The sequence below is a fragment of the Homalodisca vitripennis genome, unplaced genomic scaffold, assembly GCF_021130785.1.
Source record: "Homalodisca vitripennis isolate AUS2020 unplaced genomic scaffold, UT_GWSS_2.1 ScUCBcl_899;HRSCAF=3819, whole genome shotgun sequence".
NCBI classification, from domain to species: Eukaryota; Metazoa; Arthropoda; class Insecta; order Hemiptera; family Cicadellidae; genus Homalodisca; species Homalodisca vitripennis.
The window spans coordinates 1-22759 of NW_025777019.1; the positions used below are offsets into that span (position 1 = coordinate 1).

At 34.9% G+C, this 22759-nt stretch overlaps 1 protein-coding gene across 1 annotated transcript; it reads right to left on the bottom strand.

Annotated features, from left to right (window-relative positions):
- Positions 1-7576: 7576 nt before the first annotated feature.
- Positions 7577-21746, bottom strand: LOC124371068 (troponin C, isoallergen Bla g 6.0101-like). The gene is made up of 6 exons (XM_046829380.1): positions 21611-21746; positions 18112-18139; positions 16018-16158; positions 9503-9631; positions 8608-8739; positions 7577-7699 (listed from the first exon to the last, which is right to left on the bottom strand). The coding sequence occupies exons 1-6, from the start codon at positions 21620-21622 to the stop codon at positions 7665-7667; spliced, it is 477 nt and encodes a 158-aa protein (XP_046685336.1). The 5' UTR covers positions 21623-21746; the 3' UTR covers positions 7577-7664.
- Between the last annotated feature and the right edge of the window lie 1013 nt (positions 21747-22759).

Here is a 22759-nt window from a genome sequence, read left to right on the forward strand (position 1 = left end):
ATTTCCTGAAAAACTTACCACAGGCTTTTGTGTGAATTTACCTCCGTTTCTTCCAAAAAAGACAGTATGAGAAATTAAAAAAAAACAATATTAGGTGTATCAATCATTTATGTAGGACAGTTCTCTATTATTAATGTTAACAATCATCTTTATTTCGAATAAAATACGAATCCCTGCAAGCAGCTGTATATCAAAATCTAGATTTTGGGATTATTAAGGAACAAATCCTAGTTCAATATAGGGTCTTAACGGGGTTTACCTCATCCCTTTAAAATGGAATGCAAAATATGTCGAATAATCTACACTACTTTAATTAGTAACGCTAAACAAATCCCGTTATAATGTTTGCTGCTCCGTTCTACAGAGCCGTCCTGGGTATGACGTTAAACTGCCTCTTCCCACCTAACCATTCCCTAATTCCTACCAAATCCCCCTCCAGGGTGTTATTAGTACCCGTCCTCTGACCGTTCCAGTGCATGGCTCGCTGGGAGTGCTTAAGCCGGCACTAGATGCCCTTTCTGGTGTCGGTGAGAGCTGATGTGAGCTTGTCTCCTGCCGAGGCGTAAGTCATGTACTGGTTCAGCAAGCCAGCCACTTCGGTCCTTGGTCAGGAAGTGTTCAGTAGGCAGGGGTGTCGGAGCCCCTGTTGCCACGTGCGAGTCCCAAGTTGTGCGCGTATTCCCGACTTGGTAATCGATGGAAACCGGCCTCGGGGAACTGAGGTAGGGTTGTCCCCCAAGCTAACGGTTTGTGGGACACCCGAGGGCATGCCCGCTCCCGGTGAATCGGCCCGCACTACTAAACACGATGCGCTGGTGACCCTATATATGGAATATTCAAACCACCCCCACCCTTAGGGCAAGAATTCGGAGGAAGAGATCTTAATGATCCAGAGAAAAAACGACAGTTGTTCAGATTCTGAAAATGAATCATATATAAAACAAAGGAAAGTGGAAGAAAAAGTAAATGCAGAAAAATATGAACGTTCCAACTCCATTATACCTAATCGTGAGTCATAAGGATGAGGGCAAAACTCTAAACAAAGGTTAGTCCTTTCCTTATAAAACAAAGCTTTTTTGTTTCCTCAGGGGCGGTCAGCCTAAATCGGTAAGGCAAACTGAGAAATGGAACTATCCTGGTGGAGGCCTGCAAATTACATCCAAGCCAGGAAAGTTCCTTCAGATGACAAGCTTTTTTGACCAGGTGGAAGTCGTTGTTCAACCGCACTCCTCACTGAATACCTCTAAGGGGATCGTCTTCTGCCGTGACCTGATGGAGTGTAGTGAGGAGGAAATTAAGGAAGAGCTGCAGTGTGGAAATGGTAACCGATGTGGTCAGGATGCTTCGGACGGAGAATGGGAAAAAGGTTCCGACTCCTGGTCTAATTCTGACCTTTGCTTTTCCCCAACCTCCAAAAACTATTAAGGCTGGGTACTTGTCCCTGACTGTACGGCCATACTTTAAAAATTCCGCAGCGGTGTTACCGTTGTCAGAGATTCGGGCACTCTACTAAGACGTGCTCGGGCCCTGAGACTTGTTCCCGTTGCGGCGATGAAGGCCACCAAGAGGAAGGTTTGCAAGAACGACGTCAGATGCGTGAACTGTAAGGGCAAACACGCGGCCACTTCGAAGGAGTGTAGAGTTTACTTAAAGGAAAAGGAAGTAATTGAAGATCGTTACTCTTAACAAACTCTCCTTTAACGAAGCCCGCAAAGAGTACAGGAGAAGAATCGCTCCAACCCCTAAAAAGGGAGTCTCGTACTCCGAAGCTGCTTCAGCCCCAGTCCAATCCGCACAGTGCCCGTCATGTACCGCTTTGGAAGGTATGGTACTCAAATCTAACAGAGCAGGTTGCCGCTTTGGTTAAGCAGCTTGCAGCCGGTACCGGACAACATCCGTTGACATCCGCCAGTAATCCTTCCCAGGGAGTCCCACACGCCCCATACTAAGTCCAACACACAGACTCAAGCTCGCCCAACAGCTACTTCTACTTTCAGAGATAAGACTCAACAAAATACGAAACCCGCCTTATCTTTGGAAGAGAGGAAAAAACTCGCCGACAAATTAAAAAAGAACATAGAAACAAAATCAGAAAATAGATCCAAATTCCTAGTAAAAAAAGACTAATCCATCCTCGTCCCAGATCCTCACTACAATTATCACTTGATGATGATATGGTTGAGGACCCTTTGGAGATGCAGACAGAGTTCCCAAACTGTTCATGGTAACTTCCGTCCTGTATCTAAACAAAGAAAAAAAATTACGATGAACTAGCACAAAATAAAATATATAATATAAAATGCTGTTACAATGGAATATTAATGGTTTTGAGAAAGCCCACTATGAAGACTTAAAATTACTCATAAATACAAAAAAACCTAAATTTATTTGCCTACAAGAGACAAAATTGTCTCCTCATACTCATTTCAAACAAAATGGTTATGACATCTTTCGCCTAGATCATCACCAACAAATTGCCTGTGGAGGTGTGGCTATTCTAGCAGATTCTTCTGTTAATAGCTGGAGCTTTGAACATCGTCACAAACCTCCAGGCAGTAGCAGTATCCAATCGATGTTTCCTTTTAAATTAACTATCTGCTCCATATATATTCCACCTCCCCCTTTTGATTTATCTCTTGATGATCTACGTGATCTCTACAGCCAACTCCCGTCTCCTTTCTTGATGGTTGGTGATTTCAATGCACACCCATCGCTCTTGGGGTTCCAGCCATTCTGATCGGAGGGGTAACATGGTTGCGGGATTGTGGGATGAAGTGGCAGCGGTCATCTCTCAATGACGAGTCGGCCACTTACATGTGCCCTAGGACTGGCTTATGGTCGGCAATTGACCTGTCAATCTGCAGTCCGGTCGTGGCAACTCGAGTGCATTGGTCCGTACTTCCCGACCTGTCAGGGAGTGACCATGCGCCCATTGCCGTGGCTTTTGAATCCTTTCCGTCTTCGACAGGCAGGTGTCCCAGGTTGGAAAAATTAAGAGGGCTGACTGGAACGAGTACAAAAAGAACATAATTTCTCCAAACTATTAATATCCAATCAAACGACAATAAATACAGCCACTATATTATTTACATCCAATATTATAACATCCGCAGAGCGCAGCATTCCAAAATCCTCGGTTCACCAAACAAAACGCCAGGTATCTTGGTGGTCTGAAGAATGTTTCGGCGGCTCTAAAGGAACGTCGAAAATGTTTAAGACAGTTCAACAGATCACCGACTGAAGAAAATTTAAGTAGGTACAGAAGAGCACGGGCCAAAGCAAGACAGGTATTTAGACAGAGACGGGCGGCAGGTCCTGGCTGGACTACACAGATCGAATAAAACGAACAACTCCTGCATCTGATGTTTTGGAGGAAGCTTCGATCTGTTTGCTGTAAGACCTCTCCACCTTCTCTTATTGCTCTGAAAAATGGTACCGATGTGGTAACTGATCCCTTGACAGTTTTCCAATCTACTCGGCTCACATTTTGCGGAAATTTCAAAAACGTCATCTTACAATAGGGAGTTTCAAAATTTCAAAACAAATACAGAAAGACATCCTCTAAATTTAAATATTAATAATAACCTCTCCTTTAAACCTTCCCTTTACCATTGATGAAACTTGATTCATCACTAAAGGCGACATCAAATTCTGCTCCAGGTCCCGATAACATACATTTATGCCATGTTGCGGAACCTGACGGAAGATGGAAAACAAGATCTTCTAAAATTATATAATAGAATATATTTAGAAAACACATTCCCTAATTCTTGGCGTCGTTCACACATTATTGCTCTCCAAAAACCGGGCCAAGATAGAACTTCTCCAGGTAGCTATAGACCAATTTCGCTTACTAGCAGTCTCTGCAAAGTACTCGAAAGGATGGTCAACAGACGCCTTGTTTGGTTTCTGGAGAAAAATAATCTTCTTTCACCTTCCCAGTGCGGATTCCGACAAGGCCGGTCTACAAGTGACCATCTACTTGCCTTGGAATCGGCAATCCTGAATTCCTTTATTGAAAGAAAACAGTTGATCGCGGTATTCTTCGACATTTCCAAGGCTTATGACAAGGCTTGGAGAAGGGGGATATTAAATGCTTTAATATCTTGGGGTGTAGGGGGCCACATGGTTTCTTTCATACAGGGCTTCTTGTCGGAAAGAACCATACAGGTCAAACTTGGGACAACCATTTCCGATTCATTCACGCTGGAAAATGGTATTCCACAAGGTAGCGTTCTAAGCTGTACTCTGTTTGCCATTGCAATCAATAACATATCGTCCTGCGTTACCCCTCCTGTGCGCTGTTCTTTGTTTATAGATGATTTCTCTATATACATCTCTACAAAGAAGCTAGCGGTGGGGGAGAGAGCTTTACAGCTTACCATCAACAGGCTTGAGCAGTGGTGCGGAGTTACGGGTTTTTCTTTTTCTCCACCTAAAACAAAAGCCATTGTTTTCTCCAGAATGCGTACTGTTGAGCAGCCAACGCTCTCTTTGCTGGGTCAGAGAATCACTACTTGTGACAATATCAGATTCCTGGGTCTCACATTTGATACCCGGTTAACTTGGGTGCCTCATCTGAAAGACCTAAAAGATCGATGCGTGAAGCGCTTGAACATACTGAGAGCTTTAAGCGGAACAAAATGGGGGGCGGACAGGACATGCATGCTCAGATTCTACAAAGCCACCATCCGTTTCCTGTCTAGATTATGGATGTCAAGCATATGGGTCCGCAAGACCCAGTCCTCTCAAAATGCTTGACCCAATCCATAATTCTGCTTTAAGACTGGCCACTGGAGCTTTTCGATCTTCTCCTATTAAAAGTCTTCTTGCAGAAACGGGAGAACCTCCTCTTTCGCATAGACGGCAACATCTGTCCCTAAACTATGTTCATGCTCTTTCAGGTAAGCCAGACAACCCTGCATTTGAACCGGTCCTGCGAAATCCACTCCAAAATTCTTTCCTAGCTAAACCAAATCATCCTTCACCCCTAGGCGTTAGGACCAAAACCTACGCTTATGAAATAGGCCTAAACGATTACGAGTTCAAAGTCGTCCATCAATGTGATATTCCACCCTGGAGCGTCTCAATGCCAAAAATCATTTTAAATCTCTCTAGGTTTAAAAAAGACTCCACTCCAGAAACAGTCTACCAACAAGAACTCCGTCAAATACTAGGCAGCCTCGCACCTTGCGATGTTTGTCTATACTGACGGGTCAAAGGAACGTTGTAGAACTGGATGTGCTTTCGTCACTGGGGTTAGACGATACGGGTTTCGTCTCCCCAATGACTCTTCCATTTTCACGGCCGAATTAACAGCCATCAAAAAGGCCTTAAATATAACGTGTGCCATGACAAATAAATTGGTTATCTGCAGCGACTCCCTTAGTGGTATGCAAGCCATCAGCGATATGTATTCTAAACACATAATCATCCGCGAAATATGGCACTCTTTGTCTTCCCTTCAGTCCGAAGGTGTTGCTGTCTTTCTTGTCTGGGTACCTGGACACATTGGAATATCCGGAAACGAGCTGGCAGATAGAGGAGCCAAAGAAAGCATTGGAACTCCAGCCTTACACCGCACGGATGGTTTTCTTCCGATATTATCCCGGTGGTGAAGGGCAAACTGAAAGCCAAATGGAATACCGAGTGGCAGGCAGTCGTTAACAACAAGTTACGACGTATTAAAGACTGCGTTGGACTCTGGGAGACAGCAAAACCGCCCGAGCCGTCGTGAGGAGGTTGTGCTGTGTCGCCTGCGGTTAGGCCACACGCTTCTCACACATGGCTTCCTCATGGGTAGAGATGATCCTCCGGTCTGCGACACATGTGAGACTGTCATCACAGTTGAACTAGTGCTTGTTGACTGCCCTCGCTACTTGATACATAGGCGCAACTCGAATCTGCCGGCTTCGTTGAACGGTATTCTCCTGTGATGACGAGACGGCAACTCAAAGACTGTTTTGTTTTTCTGAATGCAACGTCGCTGATGAATAAAATATAGTACTATGTTAAACTTATTTATTCCGATTATTGATTGTTGTTTATATTTATAAGTTTTATTATTTATGTGTATTTATCTTTATAATGACAGCTGCCAAATTAGCCCCTTTACAGCTTTCTTGGTAGCAGTAAAATTTGTTAAGTTTGCACAGTTTATTTAATTAATGTTAAGTACCTTGTCCTTATTTATGTTCTATTTATCTTTTAGTCCTTATATAGGTTAAGACCTCTCTACAGTCTTTCCCTTGTTATATTTATTGTTACCTAGTTTTAAGTATTAATTATTTACTCACCTACTTGTCGTAATTCCTATTTTTGTTATATTCAATGTAATGTTTATGTACCTAATTGACACTACCAAATACGAGTAGGTGTCAATTCTTTCTTGAGGGCAATGATAACCTCAGCGTTTTTTGCCCCTTATAAAAAAAAAAAAAAAAAAAAAAAAAAAAAATAACGTTCTACAGAGTGTCCAAAAATTCCCGGAACGGTTAGATATTTTTGAAACTATTGGTACATATTTACTGGACAAAAACTCTAATTTAACGCATATCCAGTAACCCGCTACTTCTTCAGGTGTACGGACTGCAAGAGTCAGAACCAAATTTTAGACCTAAGCATGCATAGGTATTTATTAGGCGAGTATAACGCCGTTAAACTAACCTCATACGGACATCCGAACCGAAAATGGCGGCTGTTCATAGATGGCTGCAATTTTTAGTTAAACTATGTAAATAATAAACTACTTTTGCTTGGATCATTATCATTTTATTCTTAGTTTTTTCCATTGTAACGTTTTGCCTGTATATAAACTAGTTAAATTACCATGACCTTCATTGTGTTTATATAATTGTAATTCAAGCCATATTTGAACTGCTGCCACGTCCGGCTCGGTTATCCGTTTGAGGTTATGTTTGCTACATTGTACTGTAATAATAAATAATTCTAATTTGATGTGATTTTTTAGACACCTTGTTTGTAAAGGATGCTTCAGGTCACCGGTGCAGTAATTATAGCTGAAAAATCGTTTCAAACGCCTTAATTCTTGATGAAAGTCCATCACGTAAGGAAATACCGCTGACGTGTTCTTTCATGAGAATACTATTAATACATTTGCTCACTAGTTGTTACAAATAAAATCGTAGACTGCTTAGCTCGTATATTGATTGCCTAGCAGGTGATCTCTAGAGGTGCCACGAGCGATTAGGTTAAGTTTATCGCAGTTGCCACGTGAGTGCGCTCACTGACACGTTTGACCCCCGCCTGGCAGCCGAGCTAGTGTCTCGTCTCAGTGCCGCGCTGCCGCGAGCGACACTCATCTATCTGACACATTCATCCTTCATATCTCTAGGCCATTTATGTTACTAGACAGTGAGAGATACGATTATAGTTGTACCTGTCTTATCAGAAATGTTTTTAAAGAACGTATATTATTTTAAATATATAATGTTCAGGCAATGTTTTGTTATGTATTATATTTTACTCTGTACATAAATTTTGGAAATAAATAAATAAATAAATCAATCAATCAATTAAATCAATCAAATCAATGATAAAGTGATAACAATAAAAATTAACAAAAGTATTGTGGTTTATTTAATGAAAATAGTTGTACAGATAGGTTGGTCCTGGAATTTTAATTTGAAAGGCATTGCTGCAGTCTAATCGTCTCCTCCGGTCATCACCTCCATGAATTCTGCAACAAAATATGAATGTGTGAAATACGTTTTTCACTCGATAGGATTTGTCCTGTTGTAAGATGAATGTTGTATTCATTGTGTAGAAGTGGGAACTGCAGAGCATGTTTTAGTGGACTGTTAATTAGCTAAACATCAGAGATGCGACTTAATGGAGATCTTTGAAAAAAGGAACTAATATTCCGAGAAAAGGAGTTTAGTACGAACAAAGGAAGTAGTAAAGGAATTTGTCAGTCATGTACGGATGGATAGGAAGTTGAAAGTATTTAAAACTAACAGAAGGTAAAATATGAAATAATGCTACGCGAAAGAAGATACAATAAGTAAATTGAATATCATTTAAAACAAGTATAAGGCGAGAAGAAGTTGAAACCCAGATCCCTACTGTCAAAACGCAAGTAAGGAGTTAAAAAGTTTTGTTAGGGTAGGTACAGCGTGTACAGGATTGAGTAAACAAGTATGAATACGAAGGAGATGGAAGGAAAGAGGTCTGCTAAATAACGTTAAGGCTTATGCCCGGGATGGAGCTGGGAATAAGGGCTTCTGCCAGACATCTCTGTTGAATAGTACTTCAAACTCGATAACATTTTTTAATGTTTTCTCGTGATATTATTATAATAAGCCTCTTCTTCAATGTGAAACGTAAAAATAATACACAAAGAACATAAGTACTTTACCCAATACATTTTTAAATCTCAGGAAATCATCTATTGCCTAGTATTTTGTTCTTCAGAAATACATTTTTTAATTTCTTTTATCTTATATAAAATCTGAACATCGTTTTTATTTATTGCGGTACGCCACTCTTTGTTATCATAGACATATTAAAATATTATCAGTATTATAATAAATATTTAATAATATACTAAAAAGTAAAGTAGATTGTAAAAATTATGCTGATAGTTACCATCGAAGTCAACGGTTCCAGAACCGTCGGAGTCGATTTCCTCGATGATGCTGTCCAAGTCTTCAGGTGTCATCTTGTCATCGAGCTCCTTCAGGATCTCTTTCAGAACAGAGGTGGTGATGTAGCCGTTTCCTGCACAGGCCGAACATCTCCTTAGGAACTTTGTAATTGACATTCTGTTCTCAGTTTTAATTTCAATAGTGAACGTTTTATACCAAAATGTAGGCCCTAATACAGTTTTCACCTTATATTTTCGTGTAATGTTTATGGACTGATGTTTTTGCTACATCCAACCTTTGCTTGTAGGTTTAATTTTATCTGATTATTTTCGAATGGTCACCGGATATATTATAAGTTGGCATAGCTGTTGGATATGTTACCATATAAGTATCTACTTTAACGAAAGAGAAGACATATGAAGGCCTAAACGAAATCTGAAAAGTCAAAATGTGTTTTAGATTTATTTTTTTTTTAATTAATATGTTCTTTATGGAAGTTTTATACCATGCTTTTATAAATACCGAATGAAATATATATAATTTTATTATTGTTATTAACATTTACGCTAAAATTCTATTATTATTTTTAAAGAAGTTATTATCGTCTTTGAAATTAAACGATACACTTAGTTTGAATCATCTTCCATTGAGTTCACTTTCTGGTCTAACTTTTGCCATAATTTATCGGTTTATAGTTATATTTAAGTAAGAAGTTTATAGTGTCCTATAACATTTACTCTACTCAGTTAACATACAACATTTAATTACCAACCTTGTTATATACTGTTTGTTATAAGTTTTTGTATAAAGTTTACAACCATGGTATACCGTACTTTATTACAGTTTACCATAAGCCCTGTACATTGACTTGTGTTACATTCTCAAAAATATCGTACCTTCCTTGTCGTACAACCTGAAGGCTTCCTTAAGTTCCTCCTGCATGGCGGCGGGGTCGACGGTCTCCTCCTCGCCGAGGAACTGGGCGGCCAGCGTAACGAACTCCTCGAACTCCAGCTGTCCGGAGCCTGTGACCATACACAGATTTTTATACAATGTACAAGTACGCCACACCACGTACCGTAACAGGCTTTGCCTATGTTTCATGCAAAATTACAAATCTTTAGCTTATTTCATTCTCAAGATGGGTTATGGACAGATAGACAGACAATTATACAAAAAATATGTTGACACGAAAATGACGCATAAAATTCAAAACTTTCTTGTAAAATTTATAGTCTATATATGAAATATTTTTCGACATACCTTCTATATGATATATTCAGATTTTTGTTCATTACATTGTGTTCCATATCAGTTTTTAAATAATTTAAATGCAGCATCAAATCACATTCAAATTATGTTATATGTGTTGGGATATTGAGGCTACACTTCTTAATGTTGAAACCTGTTATGGGTGTATTGTTTTTGTTTACAAATTTATTTATTCTACTATTTCCTCGTGGCCATTATGGTTTCTTATAAGGCCTGTTTAAAAATATACGCTAACGCACAGCTGAATCCCATGAAGGGACAGACAATTAAAATTAACTTTTCTAGCCCTACATGTAAGCTTTGTTAAAGCTCAATAATTACATTGCGAAATATTTAGTTCGAAAAACAAAATCTTAGAGGAAAGTAGGATATGGAAAGATCCACGAACAAATGAAAAGTACAATAATGGTCACAAAATTAGGTTATTTTAACTCGTCCATCTCGTTCTCGTGTCAGTTGTAAAGCATGATGGTTACCTTATCAAACCTTCATAATATGCCTATGAAAAATTAGTATTTAAAAAAACAAAAGTTAAGTCCTACAAGTTAGAAACCGAAATCAATTCTTTTATTTTCGACGGAACAAAGCTCCAAATTAAAATATATGGTGCGACGTTAAGTCTGTATAACTTACAACAATGATTTCAACCAGAACTACGAAATCTTTGTAAGCCATCTTTGTGAACTGTAAAGAAGACAATAGAGAAATCTGCTAAATTCACTTTACATACTATCTCTGTTATATTATTAACATTGATACGATTTCCGTCGATAAAATGGGATTGATAAATGTAACAAATTAAATTTTTTTGTGGTTGCACAATTAGGATATGTAAATGTAAGAACGGAGTGTAAGAACCTACTTTTAATTTAAGTAGGTTAAATTAAACTCATGTTATTAATTTATTATAAATGTTACTCATGTTAAGTAAACATTTTTGCGGGGATTTATCATTGCAAAACTTGTATCTTTCCTGGTGTTCGTAAAAGGATAAAATCCAAATGAAATTGTGAATGTTTTCCAACTACACATAACGTAGCTATAAAACGCGGGAAAAGTTAATTCAGTGTAATTGTTGAGGAAGATGAACTGGATTTAAATTCATATTCTCAAAAAGTTTTCGTAAGTTACATTGTGTGCTACATTACAATGAAACCAGATAAATAAGATATATTAGCAAACTTTAACTGTTTTGAAGTTTGAAAGTTGTACTATTGCTTAAAATAAAAATACTATTGTATGACGATTGGTATAACACTTTCGTAGCTAAATGTCTGGACAAACGGCGTGAGTGACGATTTCAACACGGCTTTAGTACTTTGTCATATAAATCTCTAAATGGCTCCGAGATTTAATAGACATTCTTGTTACTTCTTAGGTATTCACTGCAAATAGTTTCTAGATCTGTGTCACAGTTCCGTCTACTTAGTCACCCAAGTTTCAATTTAAATACTTGAATTCTCAGAAAAAACTAACACAAAATTTCTGGATATATTTACGTGGACACGGTTGTTGTCTCCCATGTCAGGGTTCACTTTCTCAAGAATGCAGAGCAAACAATGAAATCTACAAAGGATATTTACGTTAACTTAGCTTTTCGCTCGGAAAATGGGCTTTCCACTGCAGATCTTTCAGTAATATATTTTGAAATCTCAGAAACTATGTCAGACACATTCCAAATAATATAGTGTGCTTGTAGTCATTAATTTTACCTCACAATAAAAAACTGTTGTTCCCTGTAAAAGATAAATGTTTGACAATTAGTTAAAATTTATGGGATATCAAAAACATTCAATAAATAGGAGGTAAATCCGAAGAGGGTGTAAATTTTCACTAACCGGATAAGGAGAATCTTAGGATACCTTTTCTGCACAGGTTTCCACTTACAATGTTCTTATATTTTTAGAAAGTGGTGGATAATTTGCGGGTGACAGCTGGAATTCAAATTAGAACATTGTTTCTTATCAGTCATTGTTTCCGAGTAGTATTTTTATTTTGGAATATAAAAACCTAACATCATTGTTAAGTAATGTCCAAAGTCTTGTAAACAAATTGTTACATTTTTAGCACTTACTGAACGCATAAACCTTAATAAGACAATCAGCTTTGAAAAACCAGTTCAATACTGGTATATCTTTCCACAAATTTATATAGAAACCACGAGAAGACAAGGTAATGTACTATAGATAGGTTACATGCTAATTACACATTCTTGACTAATTTGGGGTTTAAAACATATCCAGTTGTCAAAAAGGGTATCCTGGGTACATACTAAATGGTACTATAAAATGTCAAAAATTATCTATTAAGTACCTGATTTTTAGTTAACTGTGTCAGTCATACAAATTACAAAGTGGCATAAGATTATTGCACGTAAATCCAACGTGTGGAATGGTAGAATCCGTGTAAAATGGTAAGCGAAATTAGTGTAATAAAAGTGGAGGAATGTGAAGACATTGAAACGTTGTAAAAACACTACTGTTCCAATTACGCCTCCCGATGAGTCCCGTCTGTGCTATTATCGGAGTTGGCACCTGCCACCGGCGACCTAGCATATCTCCCGGCACCCCGACAGTCCTCCACAATTCTAAACATGCTAACTATTTCCAACCGCAATGGGTAGTACAATGCCCACACTTTTACCATACTTACCATGTTACCGTATGTTTTTATTTGTTATTGCTACTACCAAATTTTTACAATCTCACTGGACACTGGTACAGCATGAGAAATTAATAATTCCAAAGTAATTTGTATTTTAATAGTCTAGGAGCCCAATGCCAATTTGCATTTATAAAACTCAACATGGTTTTATTGAAGCCGCACTAGTTTTGTACGAGGTCGAAATGGCAGGGTATTGAAAGAGTTAAAAATTTCAAAAGCAAAAATTACTCGGTTCAGTTTTTTCTGTCTTGACAGACGTAATAACTCTCGTCAAACACTAAGTACAAGTTATGTAATCTGAAGTCAACGAGGTAAAGAGATTATAATTCCCCCTTTCAGTCAAATAAACTGTCTGGTCTGTATATGGTTATTTTAAATATGTGTGTATATATATATTTTAAGTGTGTGTTGTTCACTTTAAATGTATCAACTTATTAAATATGTGTTATGATAAGAAATTAACGTTTCATATTCTTAACCCTTTTGGTACCTTTTCAACGTTCAAAAAAGATTGCAACGCTTATTTACCTTTGATTTGTGAGTCTCACATTTGTTTTTATGTCCATAAAGTTAATACAAATTGTACACACACACAAAAAAAACTTGTCATATTTTTAATCCTTTGATGCCTTTTTAAGTCGACGTTCACAAATCTTGCAACGCAGATATACCATTGATTTTCGAGTGTCATGATTGGTTTTTAAGTGTGCAGAGTTAATAAGCATTTTAACACAATCAACATTTAACGTTTCGTATATTTAACCCTTTTGATACCTTTCCAAGTCAACGTTCATCAGAACTTGCAACGCTGAGTGACTTGCGAGTCTCACAGTTAGCTTTTAAGTGTGAAAAGCAATTAAAAGTGTATGACAAAAATTTAACGTTTCATATAGTCACCCTTTTGCTAGTGCCTGATGATTGATTTTGTAGCAGAAATTCCTCTATCGGTTTTGAGAAAAACTGTCGTGCGCGTACAGAATAGAAATAGTCTCTTGTTCAACAGTAACTACACTTTCACAAAGTAGACGTTCAACTCAAGTTTTAAATACTTTTAAAGAAAAAACCGCCGTGTCGTATTTTAGAAGACTAATCTAGTTCAAAACCGAACCGGGGAAATCTTTAACACTCCGCCACGTTCGCAGAAGTAATTAAAGTTCGCAATGGCGGAATAATTTTTAATTAAACTTATTTCAACAGGAATCATCCCCGGGTCGGGTTGTTCCCTGTGCTTCAATGCGAGTTGCCTTCAGGCGAACTTCTTTGCACCTGAATTGTTGCCATTCATTAAGTTTCCGCTGTTGAGTCATCGCCTGCGGTACAAGATTTAGTCAATATTGGCTTCCTTTGTATTTCTTCTGTGGATTGGAAAGTTGGCAAAAAAAAACTTTTTCACAGAGACATAAAGCTATTTCACAACGTGTTCAACAATTTACGTCTGAATGTAATTCGGTCGAATATCAAGTTCTTGTGGACGAAACATGACTGTGAATGGTCGCCTACATACGAGCACCTGGGGACGTACGTCCCGTTGTCAGGTAGGAGCCATAACATTGCAGTATTGCTGCCTGGGGACGTTCGAGGGATAAAACCACCAGGGCTGTGAAATATACATAAATATACGTGCTCGTCTTCACTGCAGAGGTGTTTATAATGCACATAACACAACAAATAACATTTTGAAATATGAGGACATTTCCAAACATGAGTATAGTATGATCCTTTTATTCTACAACTGGACTTTTACATACGAGTGTTTTATTTTATAGACATTTTCGGGGGCTTAAAACAGATTATCGTTGAATCCACGTAATCAATGATAACGAAGTTATGTTTCCTCTCAAGTACAGACGAAACTGTAAATCGTGATTAGTTAATTAATTGTATGGACTGTAGGAAATGTTTCTTTCACGTCCTGTAGATTTACCTGTCGATTGCAGCTAAGAGAACTAGCAAGAGATACTGATTGCATCTAAAGGATCAATAGTATGCCCTATCTCACTGTACTCAGTTTTATGTTTGTACGTTTACTAGTACAGAAGATGTTAGACCGTTTCAAACACCCCTGTATAATTTGTAATTGTTCTTGTAGAGTAAGTGTTTTGTTTTTGGCTACGAATATATGGCTGGTTTAAAATTAAACAATTACTCAAATCCCCCATCGTGAATAGGTAATCTTAAATCAACAGTAACTGTATGGTACAAATTGAATTATTGCGCTCTATTGTAATCTGTTATACCACATATTAATTTTTATAGTTTTTAGCGTAGCAAGCTTGTCCGATCTACGTTTTATATTTACAATAAACTATAATTTTTATTAGCTCTAAAATTGAAGTGAATAGAGAAACATTTTGTGTTTAAGAATATAAATATGTTGTATCGGATGAGCGAAATGCGATAAGTTACGATAAGTTTTCAACGATTTTGAAAGCTTTAAATTGTAGCATAGTGTCTTGTAATTTGAGTTTTGTCTGTCTCCTTACCTTCACCTATTTACAAACGTTTATACTTTTAAATTGTTTATTTATATATTTGGTATTTTACTGTGGTAGCCTAGGCGATTATCTAACGGTGACGATTTGCATTACAAGTATTATTGCCTAGGTGCGTTGTACTTGTAATGATTGATAAGGGTTCTTTAAAGGCGATACGTTATAATAAATTACTCACCGAATGTAAAAACATTTTACAAATATTGGTAGTCTTATTTACTTGAATTTAAAAATAACCCTACAAATGTTCTTGGAGTTTACTGTAATAGCAGTGCTGATAACTTTTTATTCTTTGAGTCCTTTCGATTGCAAGAATATCTTATTCAGACATATCACCAAAGTAAATACTGATGTGTCTGCCAATACTGAAAAGTGAATACAAGCTGTATTTCAAACATTTCAACAGATTTCACCTATGTTTATAAATGTAAGACCTCACCGTTCATATTATATACAAAAAAGGTTTATATTGTTATTATAAAATGTTTAATTTAAAGAATAAAGTCACCTTCGAGAGTGTAGAGAAGAAAATAAGAGTTGAGAGAAAGAGCTTTCGCCTCAAACGGAGATTTAAGTACGCTTTCATCGTCTAAATTAAGAATTCTTAAATGTGATTCGTTCAAAAAAGTTAATTTATAAAAATAGAAGGCTCTGCTTTAGGAGGCAGATTGTTTCCGTCTTTGCAAAAAACAAAATCTTAATAATCCTTTCGCAATTAAAAAGCATTCATCTGTGTTTAAATGTTATTTAAAATTTCATATAAAATTAATGCAAAAAAGATATTAGAAAAATGTAATTCAAAATAAGTTCAGATTACAAATTCCCAAAATATTGATTTGTTTGTCTTATTAGTACTGGAATGGGAATAGTACTTTAGAATGATACAATTGTATTAATATGTAATTGGATTTCTATTGAGATGATGAAATAGATGGTGTACATCGATGAAAAGTAATATAACGCGTTGAAGTATAAGAACTTACCATCAGCGTCGACCTCATCGATGATGGTCTTCAGCTGCTTCTCAGAGACATCGTGACCCAACATGGAGAGGATGGTCCCCACCATAGGGGCCTCGATGTAGCCCTTTCCAGCAGCGAACGCATCGAACGCCCTCTTCAGGACTGTAACAAAACCGAAAACAGATGAAACTATTTGTTTACACACAGTCTGGTAGTTACAAATTTCAAATAAGATAGTCTTAGTTCTTCTGCTCATACGGATGGTCACATAACTGTTCTTGGTAATTAGATTATTACCACTTCGAAACATTTTCGAAACATTGCTAATATTGTGGTAAAATTAAATCGAAATGGGGTGTTCTAAATATTTGTTTGGATTAATGTAAATTTATAACAGTAAGCGTTTTTTTAGTATCTTTTGCTCTGTTCTAAAAAACACACCACTCTATTTTATGGGACGTTTTATCATTTAATTGATGGTATAAAACAAATAGCCCTAAGGTAGACAATTTTTAATTAGTAAAGTTAGCCAGAATGTTACTAAACACCAAAAACTAGTAGACTATTACAACGTGGTTATGAACAGGAAAACTTAGATGTTAGTTCCAAAATAAGATAGTTTTGTGAAGATAAATGACAATCAATAAAACAAAGCTCGGACTTCCATAAAACATCTTATAAAGGCTTAATAAGATGCATCTTATAAATTACAGACGCGTCTGTATATATACAATGTTGCACCTTATAATATCGTTTTTTTTTATTAAACACACATAACGTGTATAGTTATTTTCAGACCTAAACCACAGTCTGAATTGGCTAAGCGAATTGAAATAGAATATATCATTGAACTGTAACTCAATACTTTTAACGCCATATAAGTCAGAGAAATCGTTTCAAAGTCAGTTGCGTGGTCCAAAATAATTTTTTTGGGTTGTTGGCGTTTGGTTTTGGAGAATTTTTAAATGTAAACATAGTTTGTGTTATATCAATTAAATGTTAAAAAAACACCGATTATTTATTTACAGTAAACCGTAACAAAAAATTGTACCAAAGTAAAAAGATGTCTTTATTTTTTTTCTTACCTAGTACATTTCCTAAGGAGAAAAATAATTTCCTTGGGTCGAAAATGTGGCATTGTTGTCGAAAGAGAGATTCTCTTTAAATTGTTTTAGCCAATTAAGTAAATGCCTAGGTGGCATGATATACCTGTATAACATCCTGTAAGTAGTCCAATTGACTGAAAATATACAAGATACTTCGAAAACAAACTTATCTTTACATGACATTTATAATTTTTAAGAGCGATTATAACTTTGAGATTTATTTCAAGCTTTGTATATTTTCCTTAAATATTATACGAGAATAAAGATTTCCTACCTTGAAAAATAAACAGGTAAAACAAGATAATAATTCTTCTCAATATTAGCAATTGTAAAATCGTACAAAACTTTAAATTCACGAAATTGATGTAATAAACTAAATCTAATACGGGTATAAGATGTAAGGTTGTTTTATCTATTATTGAAATAAAACAAAAATACTCTACATAATATTCTGATCTTTATTCAATACGTTTTTAGTTACTCATAAAGTATGTTTATTCCTAATACACAGTTATTTCTGTTATAATGAAAATACAATTTTTTATTAAATACTAGATATATAGTGTAAACTAATGCTGCTAATCAAACGAGAACTGTAACTGTAATGTCCCTTTTGAAATAGATTATGGATCGCCCAAAGGATTATAGTTATACTAAATGTTTCGAAAAACACTTTACGTTTGTAACAACTAACGAAAGGTTTTGCATGGAGTCATAATTACAAGTTGTGTAGTATTTGTCATAAAACTACTCCTAACATACATTACTTTTTATTAAATTACTAGCCTTTTCGGAAACATTTTCATCCAATGAATATTAAAATGCATTAATACGAACTTTAACGCTCTTTTATTACATTTATTTGCTTCTATAACTACACAAAGATTTTGTATTATTGTTCAATTTTTATCAATTGCTTACAGTCCCAAATCCCTAAATTATAAGGCCAAACTCTTTCGAATGTATTTATTATTGATAAATGGTGAAACGATTATTACTCTATGCTTACCGTTCAATTGTTCCTTGTCAAGATCCTCCTGAAACACAACAACAGAAATCGTTATTATTTGCATGTAAATTACAAATCAAACAAGGATCTCAATATCTTGAGAGTATATCAAGTGAGATGAAAAAATCATTAACTTTCTATTTCACTTATGGGTTATGGCAAATTTTCTTCCCTCATTAGTAATTCTTATTTATATTAACCACAGGTGCAAGACGTTTGTCATACCTCTTTACACAATACAGACTTTGTCAATTCTAATTAATTTGTTATGAACGTATTTGATCATATTCTTAGAACTTATAATACTTGCAGTCTTTGTACACACATTTACAGTTAATAAAGTCAGATAATAAATAATGTTTCATTTTAATCCTTTTTGTATCCTGGGTTGTGGATAATTATAGCGAGGTTAGATTCGTACCTAATTAGAATGGAAAGGGATTATGTTGGGGCCGGAGGTACTCAAGTTTTCAAAGGAGTCTCAAGTAAAGCTAATGTTGGCTCACCTTGGGGTTTTTAGTGTGAGAAAATACATTATCTAAATTTTTGCGTAAATTAATTTTTTAATCGAGTGAGTGATATGTTTTATTGGTACTCCTTATCCTGTTTATTATTTAATTAATTTTATATAAATTGTTTTGTTTAACATTTTAAAATATTTTTTCAGGTAAGTGGCTCGACAGGACCGTATATGTGCATTTTCCCAAGATACTGGTAAGTATTGTATAAACTCAATTTACTTATAAATTTATAGTTTGTTTTACTATTTCTTAAATTTTTCATCTTAACAAGTTCATTTTCAGTTTGATTGTGTTAACGGAAACGTTTATACATCCTTACGCATGAAGCCCATACGCATTTTAGGAATCCTTTATTATTGTGGTAGAATATATATGTGTACGTCTTCAGCGCTCAAATTCCAAAACGACGATTGATCCGAAATGTGCCACGGATGAGTTTATTTTACTTTTATTTCTTACAATATGAAAAAATATGAACAAATATTTTAAACTGTATTAATAGTCTTAAACGTACGTATGATACAATGTAATTTTAAGTGTCCATTTATGACATGTGAAAATGTTAAATAAAACCCAATGTTTTTATTGAAAATAAAACAATGATTTAGCCTTAACTATTTTGGATAACTGTTTATACTAAGTCTGTTCAAGAAACTGTTAACTTCTATTTATACAGTTTTACAATGTGTTCCAAATAATTATGTTGTTATTTATTTTTTTTAACTAGGTTAACAAAAAAAACAATGTTCTCAGGATATATTGTGATAACAATGCATGCACCAATCTATAAAACGCTCCATCATTTGCAATTATGTGATAGACGAATGGTAGAAAAACATCCAAGCTCTCCACTAATAAAGTGTACCCAATTTGAGCAAATTGAATTAAGTAAAAATGTTAAGTAATAAAATATGTTTAATATAAATTTATATTTGGTTGACGTGTTTCTAAAATTTAATCATATACTAAAACTGTATTAAATAGTTGGAATTTTTTAACAATACCGCTAGTACTTAGTATATACCTTAATTATTTTTAATCACTAGAAATGACAAATGTTTTGAAAATATTACCAAATATAGTTTATGTTTCCACAACTTGTCGTAGGTTTTAATACATAGTTTAAGAACTATCTATTTAGACCTCTTTATCAAGTGAAGAGTTGAAATTAGTTGGAAGAAATATTTTTGTACAACCCATACTAGTAAATGGTATTAAATTATCTTCTTTGTTTTTATGTTGGTGGAAAAGAATCAATTCCTTAACAACTTCAGTCTTTGCATTTTCGACTTCGTATAATTAAATTAATTTTATTATTATAAGAGTTCGTTAAACATGGTACAATTAAGTTACTGGTATTGTGTCTTGCAGTTTTTCAAGGAGTGCTATTCCTTTGTTATTTCTGTCTTAATGCTAATGGCAGGTATGTTGCAGTGAGCATTTTTGTAATTAATCAATTTGCAGTGATTTAGCTCTAGTAATGCTTAATCAGTGGTAGTTGTACAAGAAAACTGTTTTTACACAGATTTATCCATTTACAACACATTGTTTATGCTTTATTACAATTACAGTGTAATAATTACCACTACCTATTTAGGTAATTGTAATTTAGGATATTGAGTGATGTTCTACTTAAACACATCCTTGTTAATGCAATGTTCTCTGTGTTAATGGTTAATGCAGATACAATGCGGCGTGTATTAGCTTTAGCACTCACTAGGGACCTGTATAGTACAGCACCATATACACTGACCTTAATGTTAGAGCGTTTGTAAACCTTTTTGTAAATTAACCCATCTGATACTGTATAATAAAGCTACTATTTTGTACGCCATGGATTCTGAAGCTTAAACGCTAAATAGCACCGTAATTTCACTTTTGCTACGACGAAAGTACGGAAATATTACAGAATATTTTCATTTCAATGGTATCATTTAAAAATTTTCACATATTTTTAAGCAATAGCCTTATATTATTATTCCTCCCTCATTGTTATGTTTGTCCATCATCAAGTGTAACAGGTTAAGTTCGACTTGTGTATAAGGTAAGTACCTATCCCATTTATAATGACGATTGCATAGTTACTAAGTGACTAAAAAGATTCAAGAGACATATTTTTATTGCGGACTTTCTTTATCTAAAGTGTTAAATTTCAGTTGAAACGGGTTTTTTTCAATGTATACATTTTTGTAATTCACCGAAGTTATAGTTACAAAAACTCTTTCGTTGTTCAACTCGGAATTTGTTCCGGATCTGTTTATCGAGTGTGTTCCAAAGTAGCACCGAAATGTCACTGTCCATACTGCGTGAATTTCGAAAATGTAACAAAATATATAATCTTCCATTTGATAACACCTTGTACCACCATATAAGAAAATGTTTAAAGTTAACGTCCGAAGTCCAAAACATTTTCTGATAATTGTTGTGATTTCCATTATACTGTTATAAATCATGTGTAACAGTTTATAATGATTCATTCACACATCGAATTTATTAAGTAACTTGCGTATGAGACAAGTTTATGTGTCCCATAAATATTAGATTAACTGTTGGGCAAAAATCTTTATTTATGATTTATTTTACGTTGAATTTGCTCACATAAAGGTAAAGAAAATGCAGTAAATAATCAAATAATGGATATATTTTTATGGAAAACTAATGAATGGATAATATACTAATATATATTTAAAACATTATTCATTTTGTCTTGCTTAAAAAAATTGTTTTCTTAAAAAATTTATTGTTTTAAAGTTTTTTAACTGTTTACTATAATTATTAATTTTTTAAATATAATAAATACAGGGAAACAGATATTTGGAAAGTTAGTATATGGTTTAGTAAACTTTATTAGTTAGTTCTGTACAAGTTGTATACGATTTTGTTTTTGCTGCAAAATGATACAGTACAGAAACAAAGAGATTTAGTGTGACGTGTAAACACGAAAACGAAAAGCCTAGATACTGAGCCTAGATACTGACCGTGGCGACCATGTTGTTGTTGCTGAGACTCTATGGGGACTGAGGGTGGACCGTCAGTAAAATCTAAATTCCTCGTAGGCTCTAAATTTATCCGCTAGAGTCTAGCTATTTTCCGTGCGATTGTTGTGGTCCCTCCTCCCGCCAGAAAACAGTTATACGCGCTCACTTTGTTCTCCATTGGGGCAGAAATAGTTGGGCTGTCCTAACCAGCATCATATTGCCTTGGCCCAACCTGACTTTCATTTTGTTCTTACTGCTAGTTTCTCTAGCAAATAAAGGACTAGATTCAGTTACAAACACACGATTAATCATTTACTCAAAGAATAAGAATAAAACAATGTTTAACTTAGATTAACATGTAAATACGTACTATTCACAATATATTGTTGTATTTTTTAATTAAATTAAAACGTATAGAATGTTTTAATTACTTTACCATACGCCGTTTAAATGTTTTTTAATACTAACCTAAATAAATAATTGAGATTTACTAATTAAATTTTCAAATTTATAATTATTTAAAATACTTCCAAAGTAATGTAAGTAATAATACTAAGAGACTTTTAAAACAATATGTTCTATGTTAAACAAACACTTATAGGAAACTCTTGTGAATTACATTGATTATTACTTAGCTAAATAATTGTATACATTCTTAATTTTTTGTAACTAGACATAGATTTCCTTTTAAAATAGAACTACTTAATTTTAATGGGGGTAAATTATTTTTCGGGCACAGGCTTTGTATCACTTTAAGATAACAGAAAATATCCGAAAAAGTTCTGTTATCTTTTTTATCCTCTCACTTTGTCAAAAGCGAAATTTTGTGTGATGTTTTTAAATAACAGAGTTTTTTTATGAAGCTAATTTATATATTTACTTTGTTGTTATTGAAATTTTAGATAATATATGAAGGTTTCTTGTATTTGAACATATAATTGTAATTGGCAATTTCTTGTTTAATGTTTATTTTTGACGACGGAAGGATTGTGAAGAAAACAGGATTCCTTCGTACATATGCCATCCTTAAGTTATACATAAATTAGTAACACTACGTTTCGTTATAGGCAGTCTAACACCTTCCTCTGGTGAATACCTAACCTAACACATAACTGTAATATAGAACCTAAGGAAGGGATCAGCTTGCAA

What these genes read in the sequence shown, in the direction of transcription:
- LOC124371068 (XM_046829380.1), bottom strand. An exon ending in TGACAAGGAACAATTGAACG is followed by an intron (nt 16,159 to 18,111) that starts GTAAGCATAGAG and finishes GTTTTGTTACAG; the next exon opens with TCCTGAAGAGGGCGTTCGAT. An exon ending in CGATGAGGTCGACGCTGATG is followed by an intron (nt 9,632 to 16,017) that starts GTAAGTTCTTAT and finishes GTATGGTCACAG; the next exon opens with GCTCCGGACAGCTGGAGTTC.